Source organism: Lemur catta, chromosome 1, assembly GCF_020740605.2.
Source record: "Lemur catta isolate mLemCat1 chromosome 1, mLemCat1.pri, whole genome shotgun sequence".
In the NCBI taxonomy this organism is placed as follows: domain Eukaryota; kingdom Metazoa; phylum Chordata; class Mammalia; order Primates; family Lemuridae; genus Lemur; species Lemur catta.
The window spans coordinates 110,079,223-110,091,685 of NC_059128.1; the positions used below are offsets into that span (position 1 = coordinate 110,079,223).

Genomic DNA, 12,463 nt, shown 5'->3' on the forward strand with positions numbered 1-12,463 from the left:
GCGCAGGCGCGTGGAGGGCGCCCGTGACGTGGGAGGGGCTGAGCCCGGTCCCGCCCACTGAGAGCTTTAAAGGGGACAGGACCAAGGATAGCCCCGCCTCTGACTTTTACGGGTTCCCTTTCACTTTGCGAAAGCAGTGTCCCCGCCCACGCGTCACGCCCCTGCGGGGAAGGCCGCGGCCACCGCCCACCCGCCCCACCCCCGGAGCTCCGGGCACCCAGCTGACATCTGGGGGCCCTTTCTCCACTCGCGGTTTCCTGCCTCCCTTCCGTTCCGCCAGCGCAAACCGCTGCCCCACCCAATTCACTCACCCTGGCGCCTGGGAATAGCCACTCTCTCCCCTCCCCCACAGCATCCAGGATCCAGATCCCCCCGTGCTCATTCCCACCAACATCCATCCTGGAGGCGCGACTTCCCATCCCAGACTCAAAAATCGGCAGCCACCCGCGCTATGATCAGGCACAAGTCTTAATTTAATGGGTAAAAACATTAAATTATCACACGCAACAACTTTTCCATAAAGCATAATAAATAGAATCTATTTCTTTTAAAACGCTGTACAAGAGACTGGAGAACAAGCTTCCAACAAAATATGAACGAACTCATGCTACCCTCTTATGGATTTGGAACCACTCCCCCCACCCCCATGCCCGAAGCAGTGCTCACGTTTCAGGTCACTCTGAGCACAGCCAGCCCAGGTCTCCAGGTTCCAGGAGCCCTGGAGACAATGACATTTAATATGGGGCTAAGGCTTTAAAAGGTCTGCCCATCGGTCTTGTCTGTGGCCCCAGGAGGCTGGGGCGCAGAGGAAACTGAACCGTTTAGGTAGCTGTTGCCTGCAGGAGCCCTTCTCTGTCCAACACACCGAAAGGGGTGAGAAAAACATGTGAGACGTCCCCCAAACACACGCACCCCATAAATCAACACCAATAAAGCCACAAACGGGTGCTCCTCCCCCCTTCGGGAGGAGGAGCGAGAAGAGAAAGTGTTTCTTCTCTCCTCTTCTGCTTTTTAACCCAGCAGGGTTCTCCTGCTGGAAAGGGTGGCCCCAGGTCACAGAGGGGCCACCATGTGGCCCTGCAGGATGTCCATGATGTCCTGAGCCCCCCTCTGCCGTGCCAGCTCCAGGGGTGTGAGCCCCCTGGCGTCCCTGTGATGGAGATCAGATTCAGCTGCCAGAAAGCCGACCACAGTGGTGTGGCCCTCCTGCACCGCCAGATGGATGGGGAGTGCCCCAGTGCCATCGGGGGCGTTGACATCGGCGCCATGCTCCACTAGGACCTTCAGGGTGTCCAGGAATCCAGTACGGGCTGCGTCATGGACTGGACTGGTACCAGAGATGTCCTGGACATTGGGGCTGGCACCTTGCTTCAGCAGCTCCAGAGCGATGGTGGTGCTGCCAAACATCATGACCTGTGTGGGGGACAGAGGGTCAGGAGGTCCCCAAAGGAGGGGATAAAAAAAGGGGGCTCACTGGAGAGAGAAGAGAGAGAGGTCTTCCAGGCATAGTGGTCGCTGGTGAAGGGTCCTCTTAGAGACTGGAGAAGCCCAGGGAAAATAAGTCCACAGTGAGCTGTTTGAGATCCCAGAGAACAAGTTCTCCTGAAAATAGGGACCCTAAGAAGCTAGTCACTCCCTTAAGAATAAGATGGGACCCCAATCCAGAGAATAGCCCCCATGAAAACATTCCAGGAACCTAAGACCCTCATATGAAACTCCCTCCAGGAAATGGACCCCCATAGACTGAGAACTACCCCCAAAGAACTTGGCAGTCCCCTCAGGGGCAAGGATATGTCCAGGGAATTTGAAATACCCCCTCTCCATGGAATAGCTGCCTCCTATATAATGGGGATGTTTCCTCGGGGTACCTGAGCCACGCTCAAGACATGGCATTCCCCTGTAAAATGCCCCCCAGGGATAGGGGCCTCATGGAATGTGACAGCATTGCGCCACTGTGCCCCCACAACATACTGAGAATCCGCACAACCCTAGGAGTGAAGAACCCCCCCCCCAAGTAACTGGATACCTCTCAGAGAACCCCCTAGAAAATGGGGACCCCAAGGGAGACATGAATCCCTCTTTCTAGAGATTGGATCTCGCCACAGAAGCCCCAAGAAACCTGAGCGGTCCCCATGGAAACGGGATCCAAAGAAGCTAAATCCCATCCACCTAATAAGAAGCTCCCCAGGGAAAGTGAATCCCCCACATGCGGAGAACAAGGAATTGTCCAGAGAAGATGGAAAGATCTCTCCTCCCCCCAACCTCACCTCACCCATCACCCACCTACCAAAGGGGACCCTGGGGAACATCAGCCCGGAGAAGGAGGACTGGCCCCCAGGGGTTCACCACCGGAGCCAGGGGACGAGAGGGAAGGGGGTCTGGGGTCTCTCCACACTCGCCCCGCTCCCCCGCCCCCTCCTTGCCCTGGGCCAGCCGGGCCTCACCTGCAGCGCCGTCTTGCCGAAGCGGTTCAGGGCGTCGGGGTGCACCAGCTCTCGGTGCAGAAGGCGGCGCACCTCCTGCACGTCGCCCCGGGCCGCAGCCCCGCTCAGCCGGTCGCCGGCGCGGACCTCCTCCAGCAGCATGTCGACACTGGCGGCCTGCGAAGCCCCCAACCCCACCCCAGCCCGGTCAGTGCGGAGGAGACAGCCGGCGCTGCCCCCGTTCGGCCCTCCCGGGGCTCGGCCGCGGCGCGTCCGGCCTGCGCTAGACTCCCGGCCACGCTCGCCAAGTCTGGGGCTCCAGCGCGACCCCCGCCCTCCCAGCCGGCTCCTCCCCCTGTCAGCCGGCGGCAGGCGAGCGCCTTGGAGCCCGGGCCCAACCCTCGGCCACTCGCGGGGCCCACCCCGGCGCCCGCCCCTTGGGGGCCGGGTCTCCCCCCAACTCACCCTCCCTCTTCCTTGGCGGGCGGAGTCTGCTCTGAGCCTGCGCCGAAGCGGCCGCCGAGTCAGCCGCCAGGGGGCGGAGCCAGAGCGCCCGCGGCCCCGCCCCGAACGCGGCGGATTTGTTTTCTTACAAACTCGCCACAAAGTAGCCGAGCCGCGTTGCCCGGCGCCCGACCTTGCGGCGCCCCGCCCACACGGCCTGCGCAGCCAGTGGCTGCGCGTCGCTGGGGAGGTTTGCGCGATGGCGTGGGCGGTGTCGCTTCTGATTGGCCAGGACACGGCGACCGGTGGACCGCCAGCAATGGCGGGGTTTTTGGTTTTCAAACGCGCCGGGCGGGCGGGAAAGAGGGCCGGTTTAACTGACCCGAGGAAGAAAGGTCAGGAGTAGGGTAGCGCGGGCTGTTCTGGGACCACGGCGCCCCCGGGAGGCAGGGAGGCAGAGCTGGAGCCACCCCGGCCGGGGTTCCACCATTCGGCCACGCGATGAGCGTTCATCAGCCCTTACCATGCGCGGGGCGCTGCGTTTCATTCATTCGCTCCCCGCTCTCTGGGACAGTTCTGGGCGCCGGGGAGCGGACATTCGAGCCATTAAATAATATTAGGTAGCGTTAAGCACCATGAAGAAAAGAAAAGGGGGAAATAGGATGGATGAGGAAGGAATCACCCTTCCTGACTCCGACCGAACCAGCCCTGGCCAGGAGGAAGTTTGACCCTGCAGCTGCCACGTGGGCCAGAGGTGGCTCCAGAGGCCTTCCTTCAATGATTGTCTGAGCACCTTGTGGAGATGCCCAACTGGAGAGCGGGCCAGGTGGCCCCTGCTGTGGGACACCTACGGTCTAGCGCGGGAGACAATTAAATGTTTTCAGAATGGCGAACGCTATGGAGCTGATAAAACAGGCTAAGTCAAAGGCCCTTGGGAAAGGAAAGCCGTTGAAATAGGGAGGTCAGACAGGGTCTCTCTGAGGAGGTGACATTTGACTGGGGACCTGAAGGGCAGGGAGGAAGCCTTGTGGATATCCGGGGAAAAGCAAGCCAGGTGGGAGCTGGTGACTGCCTGCCTCCTGTGGTATAGAAAGGGAGGATGAGAGGAAGGGAGGACAGGTGGAGGAGGGTCATTGTGCAGATCAGCCCCGAGGGCTGCATGAGAACTTGGCTTTAACAAGGCAGGAACCACAGAAGGGTTCTCAGCAGTGATCTAACTTAGAAGTTAACAGGAGCCCTTTGTCTGCTAAGGGGGGAACAGGGGACCAGGGTGGAGGTGGCTGCCCTGGCCCAGTGAGTGATGACTGGGGCTGAGGAATGGATGTGTATGGCCCACTCCCATCCCAGCACTGCAAGGATGTCCCTGGCAGCCCCAGTCCCCAGCCAAGAAGCACATACATGGCAGGTAATTCATCTTTTTAATGACATCCTAAAACTCAGAGGAGTGGGCCAACAGGGCCCTCTGGGCTCAGCAGCTGTGAAGGAGGAGGGACCCTCGACACCCCTTAAGGCAGGTCATTGTAAGAAGGCACTCATGAGGGGGACTTCAAGCCCCTCTTGGATTTCTTCATATAAAATCAGAGAGGAGGGAGACAGAGAGACCATCCCTCCCAGGCTACAGATAAAGGAAGACTCGAGAAGGGGGCAGGTGCTGGGGGCAAGAAACTGCTAAGTCAGGGACCTGCCCTCACACAGACACACACACGCCCCACCTTCTCTCCCTCTCTGCAATCTGCAGCAGGGCCTTGGTGGAAGGAGGCCCCACATTCAAGCCCCCACCTCTTCTCGCTTCTAGCTGGTACGAAGTTGATAATCTGCAAGGAAATGATGAGCAGGCAGCATCTCAGAAGTGGGAGGAGGGGAGAGAGGGACAGCCCCCCCAAATCCATCCCCTGCCGCAGTGCTTATGACTGACCTTGGGAGAACGCAGGTACTGAAACCATAGCAACAAGCCGGTTTCCAGGCAGCAGATGGTGGTGCTATGTGTTCAGACCCTTGTCCAAACCTCACGGCCACTCTAGAGTTGGTGACTGCCCTCATTTTATTTTTTAAAATTTTTCAATTTAAAAGAATTTTTTCAGAGACAGGGTCTTGCTTTGTCACCCTCAGGCTGGAGTGCGGTGGCTCAATAATAGCTCACTGCAGCCTCACACTGCTGGGCTCAAGCCATCCTCCTGCCTCAGCTCTTGCTCAGGCTACTCTGAAACTCCTGACCTTAAGCGATCCTCCCACCTCAGCCTCCCAAAATGTTAGGATTACAGGCCTGAGCCACCGCACCCAGCCCCCTACACCCATTTTGAAGATGTGCAAACCAAGGCTCATGGTGGCATGACAAGGAGAAACAGACCTGGGCCAGGCCTGTTGAGTTTTCTGAGCCAGAATGTGGTCAGAGCCCCAAGTCCCCACCCTATTCCGTCTCCTTGACCCCATCATCCGAGGGAGCTGGCTGCCTTACCTCCACTCTGGGTGATGTAGCGAACCCAGGGCAGAGCCTGGTAACCGCTTTTCTCAATGATCTTCATGTACCGGACCTGGAAGGGAGTGAGAAGAGGTGGTCCAGGCTTGCGGGACTGAGGTGATGAGGGCCAGGGAGAAAGAGGGGCTTAGGCCAAGGGAATATATGCGGCACAACTTAGGAGAATAAGACAGCACAGGCTGGGAGTAATGAGGTGACATGGCATGAGTGGGGGAGGGGAAGTGGTCCAGGACAGTGGGGAAAGAGGTGGCATAGTATAAGAGAGGAGACGTGACACGGATTTGGGAGGACAAGATGGCACAGCCCAAGGGAATGGTGAATGGCTTGCAGATGGGAGAGGGAGAAAAAGTGAACAAGCTACTGGGCAATGAGGTGGCACAGGCCAGAGGGAGAGGGGACCGATCCAGGCTGCAAGCAGAAAGAGGCAACATTGAAGGGAGACTTCAGAGTGGTGGTGACACAGGCCAGGCAATGGAGGTGACTTGAGCCAAGGGACAAGAGAGAGAGCAACCTGCAGGGGTCAAAGAGAAGAGACTTTGCCTACTTCCCTCACCTGGATCCCAGAGACGGTGAAGTAGGGAATCTCAAACTTGACCCCGATGGGGGGCCTGCCCTCCTCCTCCTCCTTCTCCACGCTGGGGAGCCCAAAGTGGGCTCGCATCAGGTACTCCTTGCCCCCCTGAGGGCACATGGGGGCATCAGACACACCACAGGGCCCCCTACCCACCCCAACCATCCTCACAGCAGCCCCCAGAGCAAGCTCTGCTCTCAGCCCATTTCACAGACAAGAGAGTAAAGGCTCTTGGCTTAGACTCACAGCAGAAGCTTCTGACTGCAAAACCCCATCAGTGGCGGTGGCAGGGTCTATCATCTCATGTTTCTCAGGCTCCAGTGACCCCCACCCCACCCCACTAGATGACAGGGACAAACTAAATCCTCCATCAGCCCAAGGACATGGATAACATGATCATGCCTATTTCACAGATGGGCAAACAGCCTCCCAAGCCCATGCAGCTCAGAAAGGCAAGGGTGAGGAATCTGAACACAGGGTTGGTTTCCTTAAGACATTGAAGGGGGAAGCACTTTTTTTTTTTTTTTTTTTTTTGAGACATAGTCTCACTCTGTCACCTGGGCTAGAGCGCTGTGGTGTCAGGCTAGCTCACAGCAACCTCAGACTCCTGGGCTCAAGAGATCCTCCTGCTTTAGCTTCCCAAGTAGCTGGGACTACAGGCATGCGCCACCACACTCCATCACGGGGGGAGGCACTTAAACCCACTTCCCATGATGGAGCCTCACTTTGCCCATCTGTGACATAGACTGGCATGGCTCCCACCTTCGTCACTCCCAAAGAATAACCATGTGCACTTGTGTATGGGTCTCTGACTTACTGTCCGCCTTGCCCCCATGCAGCTAGGGCAGCGCCCACACCACTCCAGCCCCCACTCCGAGGTCGCCCTCCTGTCTCCAGTGCTCACCGGGAAGGATTTAATACTCCAAATAACGACGTTTTTCTCCGGCACATACTTGGCACTGCCCACACTGGTCTTGAAGCGAGGGGAGTCAGCATCGCTGGGGACAGGCACAGATATCTCCACGCCATTGGCCACTGACTGCTTCTTAAACTGTCCCTTGGCCTGGCAAGGGAGAGAGCAAGGGACATGAAGAATTCACTCACGTTGGCTCACACCTGTAATCTCAGCACTTTGGGGAGGCCGAGGTGGGAAGATCGGTTGAGGACAGGAACTCGAGGTTACACTGAGCTATGATGATGCCTCTGCACTCTAGCCAGGCCAACAGAGTGAGACCCTCATAAATAAATGACAAACCAAGCAAAAATTAATTAATCAATAGAGCGACCAGGGAAAGCCTCTCTGAGAAGGTGTCAGAACTCAGATATTTTAGGGATTCAGATGTGTAAACAATTACTTTTTGTTTTATTTATTTGTTGATTGATTGAGACAGGGTCTTGTTCTGTCACCAAGGCTGGAGTGCTGTGGCATCATCATAGCTCACTGCAGCCTCAAATTCCTGGGCTCAAGTGATCCTCCTGCCTCAGCCTCCCAGGTAGCTGGGACTACAGGCATGTGCCACCATGCCCAACTAAAATCGTGCATTGTTAATAAGTGTCCCCCCTGGCCCCACCTTGACCATGATTTCCACGCGGCTGTGCGAGAACTTCTCAATGACAGACTCAATCCAGATCAGTGGTTTGACCTGCAGACAGAGGAAGGAGGAGATTTTAGAGACTCAGGGGTCAACCCTGAGCCCCCACTGAATGCCACGTGCATGGGGCTTGGCCCTGCCTCACCTGCGTGCTGAGGCGGTAGGACATGAGCTCGAAGTCACCATCAGGAGGGATAAAGGAGATGGTGCGGTCATTATCAAAGCGTGAGAGCCGCACGCACTGGTGGAATTTAACATCCTCCAGCTCCACCGACTTGTTCTTGCTGCCTGAAACTCAGAGCCCAGAGTGCAGAGTGACCCTGGGGGCCAGGAAAAGATCCCTGTCCCCTCCCCATCTTCCCTGCCCACCACTACCACGACTCCTATTTTACAGATGAGGAAACTGAGGCCTAAAGAGGATGAACAACAGCTGGCAGGGGCAGAGCTGGGATCCGAACCTAGGGAACCTGGCTCTTGCCGTCGTGCTTTTAAACGTTATTCTGTCTCCTTCTCTCACTAGGATGTCATATTTGTGTTTTTCTTCACTGCTACGTCCTCAGAGCCTAAATCTGCCCATGGCACACAGCAGGTGCTCAATCATGAACAAGCAGCTGCAGTACTAGTGTTGGCCAGCAGAGGGCACACGAGGGCTTATTTCAAAACCGGCTGCAATTCTCTGGGTCACCAGAGGGGGCGGGGTCTCCAGCTCCCCCGGGGGCTCCAGGGAGAGGGGCCCGCACCAAATGCTTACGGCCAGTGAGCTCGAAGAGCACGCGGTCATTGAGGCCCAGCCGTAGCTCGGGCATTCCGGACAGAAACACCTTGAGCTTGATAGTGCCCACGATCTCGCTCAGCAGGACGCTGCCATTGGCATTGACCTGTGTGGGTGGGTGTACATGAGAGGTTAACATGCACAGAGCCCCCTCTCCTGCCCTCAGGCCGTGGCGTGGCGGGGGTGGGGTGCAGGTATGGGGGCTCACCAGCAGGTTGACAGACTCTATGACATCGATGAAGACCTCGTTCTTCTTGTACTTAATGCCCTCGGAGCGCCAAGACACAGCGTTCGTGACCGTGGGTGGCACTCGCGACTTGCCTGTCTCCAGCTTGTTGCCCTGCTGCGTGATGTACCTGGCAGGAGGGCAGCGGGGGACAAGCAGCTGGACCCAGGAGGGACACCTCCTTGGCCCTCCTTGAGTTCCTTCCACCCACCGCCCCGCCTGTGGCTGCCCCTGGGTCCACTCACTCTTGCAGGATCTTGCTGTCGGTGGTCTGGGGGAAGCCGAAGTCCATGAGCTCATCCAACAGCTCATAGACGATCACAAAGTTGTCCCGGATGCTCTCTTCCTCCAGTTCCTTGAAGTATTCGCAGAATACCTGGGGTGGGGGCCAGGGGGAGACAGAAACCCACATAGGTTTTGGTATGGTTGTGACCACAGGCTGGGTCTCTACTCATTCAGCCAGCCCATCCGACAAGCAATTATTGAGCACCTACTGTATGCCTGTGCTGGGACAGTCATCGTGAACAAAGCAGACAGGGTCCCTACCCTTGTGGAACAGTCTAAAGGGGTAATGGTTAGGTAATGGTACCAATCTAATCCAATATGTTGGGTGCAGTAACAAACACAAGAGAGACAGAGAGATCTGGAGAGACTTCTGGAAGGAGGCATTAAAAGAGCTTTTAATCATTTGTGGGGGGTGGCAGGGAGCACAGATCCCTGTGTATTTAGTGATGTTTACAGACCCACCCCAGACTGAGGTAAGTGCATAAAATACAACACACAGCATGGCCAAGGAACCCCATTATATGGAAACAGCCAAGTTCTTGAATACCCTGAATTCTATCCACTGGCTGTCGGCAGTCTGGGGACCCCAGGTTAAGAGGCCCTGGGAATGAGTAGGCATAACCTCAGCAGAGAAACTGTCACTCATTCAACACTTTCCCCCCAGCTCACCTCACAGCGAGTTCTTTGTCATTCAAGCCTCAGCTCCAACGTCCCCTCTTGGGTGAAGCCCTCCTCTCCAGTGAGAATAGCACACAAGTCACTGGTTATCACAATGTGCTGTTTAATCTCCTTAATGCCCTTTAACTGCAGTACATTGTCTTATTCCCTCCATTAACAGTGAGCCAAGAGAGCCGGGATTTGCCTGTCCCCTGTCCACAGCCACATCCCCTGCCCTTTCCTGGCAGAGACAAGGTGAATCAATAGATATCTCTCGAATGTTAAAAATTATTTACTGAGCACTTTCTCAATGATCAACAATGGTATATAATAAGTGATCAATACATTGGTATTATGTGATTATTATAATATCTGTGATATGCTAACAATAGTAAACCTTTGTTGAGTACTTACTGTATACTGAACACTGTTCTAGGTGCTTTACGGGTATTGGTTGGATTAATTTGTACGACAACCCTGAGGCAGCACTTGTTATAATCCAGTTTAAAGGCAAAGGGAGGAGAAGTGACTTGCTCACGGTCACACAGCCAGGAAGCATGGGAGCTGGGATTGAATCACTAGCCCTCTGGCTCAGTGGAACCAAAACTCTCTGAGACCTCTTTGGTCCCTGCCCTGTAGGGAGAGATGTTGTCCTAGGCAGCTATTAAGATACAGAGTGATGAGGCTTTGATGGGGGAAGGACAGGGAAGGGTTTCCTAGGACAGATGGCTGCTGAAGGAGGTGGCCAAGACGGGTGGACACACAGAGCAGCCAGCCAATGGAAGGCCAGCACCTACCTCCACCGTCTTGTAGAGAAAGGAGTACACCAGCGAGGCGTTGGCGTTCTTCAGCGTGGTGGCCACCACTAAGGGCAACGAGGTTAAGGAAAAGGTGCCATTTGGCGGGACATAAATAGAGTATAGACCCTGAACCTCCATCCTGTCCCCTGCCACCACCCCAGTCTCAACCTGCCTCCCAGCCTTAGCCATCACGGATGTGCTGTGCAAATTCTATACTCAGCCCACCCTCTCTGGGCCTGAGCTTCCACCATTCTGGACATCCAGGGCCCCCGCCTGGGTGGATACAGTAGAGGTTGCTGTGTTTGATCCACAGGAAGTGGACTTTGCCGTGGCTCAGCAGGGGGGCCAGGGCGCCTTCCTCTTCCCGCTGCACGAGCAGAGGCATGAAGTGCTCAATCTCACTCATGGCCACATCGCCCTTGTAGTTGCGGCTGATCAAGGGCTGAGGGTGGGTGCACAAGATCCAGTCACTGCCAGCATCCCAGAACCTACCACACTGGGGCATCGGAGTGCCCAGTTCTGAACCCTACTTCCCAGCTGAGCACCTTGGGTAAGGCTCTGCCACTCCATGCCTGTTTCCTCCCCTGTAAAATGGGCAAGTGATAATAACAGCTAATGTGCCTAGATGCTCGCTGAGCCCCTGGCTGTGTTCTACTAAAGACTAGATGTTTTCTACCTTGTTAGTTCTCACCACAACCTTGTGAGGTCAAGTTATCAGGTGCGATCATCACCTCCATTTTACAGACAGGAAAGTTGTTATAAACCACATACCACATTCCTGGGAAACCAGGAATTCAACCAAGGCACCCTGGCTCCAAAATTCCTGTTGTTGCTCCAGGCTTCATAAGCACCAAATTGGTGCCATTGGGATTATTTGAAAAAAAGAACAAGAAGAAAGAAAAAAAAAAAGAAAAACAAAAGAAAAATGATACATATGTATATACATATATATACACATACATATGTATATGCATTTTTTTTTTCAGAGACAGGGTCTCACTCTGTCACCCAGACTGGAGTGCAGTGTTGCCACCATATCTCACATTAACCTCCAACTCCAGGGCTTAAGGGATCCTCCTGCTTCTGCCTCCCAGAGTAGCTGGGACGACAGGTACATGCCACCATGCCTGGCTAATATTTTTAATTTATTTTTTTCAGCCTGGGTCTTGCTATGTTGCCCAGGCTGGTCCTGAACTCCTGGCCTCAAGTGATCCTCCCACCTTGGCCTCCCAAAGTGCCAGAATTACAGGTGTGAGCCACCATACCCAGCAGGTCCTCAAACATCTTGGCTCTGACTATTATGATTAGCAGAAATATTATTTTCACCGCCAGTTATTATTGCTGTTAAAGAACAAGACGAATAAAGGGGACTTCAGGGAGGCAGCCCCAGAGAGGAATTAGGGCCTCCTGGCCCTGGTCCCTTCCCTGGATATTAACACTATGGATGCTTACCGTGATGGAAATAATTTCAATTTACTGAACGCCTAATGCTTGCAGCAGGGCTATTGTACTAAGTGGTTCACACGCATGGAGTTGTATTCATGCTCACTGGGTGGGAGTCTCTGTTATTCCCATTTTTACATACGAGGAAACTGAGGCTCAGAGAGGTGAAGCCCCCTGCCCCAGGCACACAGCCAGGAAGTGAGATTCCACTCAGGACTCCTAAGGATTGGGGGGGAGTGCCAGGGGGGTGTTCCTACGCCCCCTTCTGGGGCCTCCCAGGCCTGGGCGGAGGAGGCGCCCCTGGATCCGCCAGAGCGCGGCCTCACCTGTCGGTCCCCTAATCCCTCACGCCCAGTCTCACCTTGCCCTTGACGTCGAGAATGAAGACCGCCGAGGCGGACATGGTGACAGCCAGCGGGCCTAGGAGCAGGGGAGGGAGCGCCAGGAGGCGACGGTGGCGCCGCTTCCTTCTTCCTGCGGAAGCGCCCGCGCCCAGGTGAGCGGCCAGGTGTGTGCGTCTTAAAGGGGAGGCCGCCAGGTGAGCAGCGCTGTCGGCCGACGCGAAGACGACTGCCGGGGTGGTGGGCGGGCTGGGAAGGGCGCGGCTTCGGACGGGACGGTTGACCTGCCTCACTTTCTCAGGCATGCTGATGGGCAGAGACCCCAGACCAATCAGCTATTCATTCATTCACTCATCCATCCACCCATCCATCCATGTATCCACATTCATCTTGTTCCTTCTGTTTCTCTCCCACACTCATGTCATTCCCAATA

General features: G+C 55.5%; 2 protein-coding genes across 5 annotated transcripts; both read right to left on the minus strand.

The window, feature by feature from the left end:
• Window positions 1-450: 450 nt before the first annotated feature.
• Window positions 451-2,990, minus strand: CDKN2D (cyclin dependent kinase inhibitor 2D). The gene is made up of 3 exons (XM_045545743.1): window positions 2,889-2,990; window positions 2,445-2,600; window positions 451-1,413 (listed from the first exon to the last, which is right to left on the minus strand). The coding sequence occupies exons 2-3, from the start codon at window positions 2,583-2,585 to the stop codon at window positions 1,054-1,056; spliced, it is 501 nt and encodes a 166-aa protein (XP_045401699.1). The 5' UTR covers window positions 2,586-2,600; window positions 2,889-2,990; the 3' UTR covers window positions 451-1,053.
• A 1,276-nt stretch (window positions 2,991-4,266) lies between these two features.
• Window positions 4,267-12,174, minus strand: AP1M2 (adaptor related protein complex 1 subunit mu 2). Of its 4 annotated transcripts, XM_045545784.1 has the most exons (13): window positions 12,051-12,127; window positions 11,018-11,085; window positions 10,532-10,688; window positions 10,244-10,311; window positions 8,750-8,880; window positions 8,487-8,634; window positions 8,258-8,384; window positions 7,652-7,800; window positions 7,486-7,557; window positions 6,819-6,977; window positions 5,897-6,022; window positions 5,323-5,398; window positions 4,267-4,681 (listed from the first exon to the last, which is right to left on the minus strand). In XM_045545784.1, the coding sequence occupies exons 3-13, from the start codon at window positions 10,650-10,652 to the stop codon at window positions 4,659-4,661; spliced, it is 1,200 nt and encodes a 399-aa protein (XP_045401740.1). In that variant the 5' UTR covers window positions 10,653-10,688; window positions 11,018-11,085; window positions 12,051-12,127; the 3' UTR covers window positions 4,267-4,658. The 4 variants fall into 4 exon arrangements, with proteins under 4 accessions (XP_045401740.1, XP_045401729.1, XP_045401720.1 ...); XM_045545773.1 differs by lacking the exon at window positions 11,018-11,085 and having other exon boundaries at window positions 7,652-7,794; window positions 12,051-12,174; XM_045545764.1 differs by lacking the exon at window positions 11,018-11,085 and having other exon boundaries at window positions 12,051-12,174.
• Between the last annotated feature and the right edge of the window lie 289 nt (window positions 12,175-12,463).

Coding starts and splice junctions, on each gene's coding strand:
- CDKN2D (XM_045545743.1), bottom strand. CDS start 2,585: ATGCTGCTGGAGGAGGTCCGCGCCGGCGACCGGCTGAGCGGGGCTGCG. Junction 1,414..2,444: donor TCGGCAAGACGGCGCTGCAG/GTGAGGCCCGGC, acceptor TCCCCCACACAG/GTCATGATGTTTGGCAGCAC.
- AP1M2 (XM_045545756.1), bottom strand. CDS start 12,092: ATGTCCGCCTCGGCGGTCTTCATTCTCGACGTCAAGGGCAAG. Junction 7,795..8,257: donor GCTCTTCGAGCTCACTGGCC/GTAAGCATTTGG, acceptor TCTGAGTTTCAG/GCAGCAAGAACAAGTCGGTG. Junction 6,978..7,485: donor GCGTGGAAATCATGGTCAAG/GTGGGGCCAGGG, acceptor CTCCCTTGCCAG/GCCAAGGGACAGTTTAAGAA.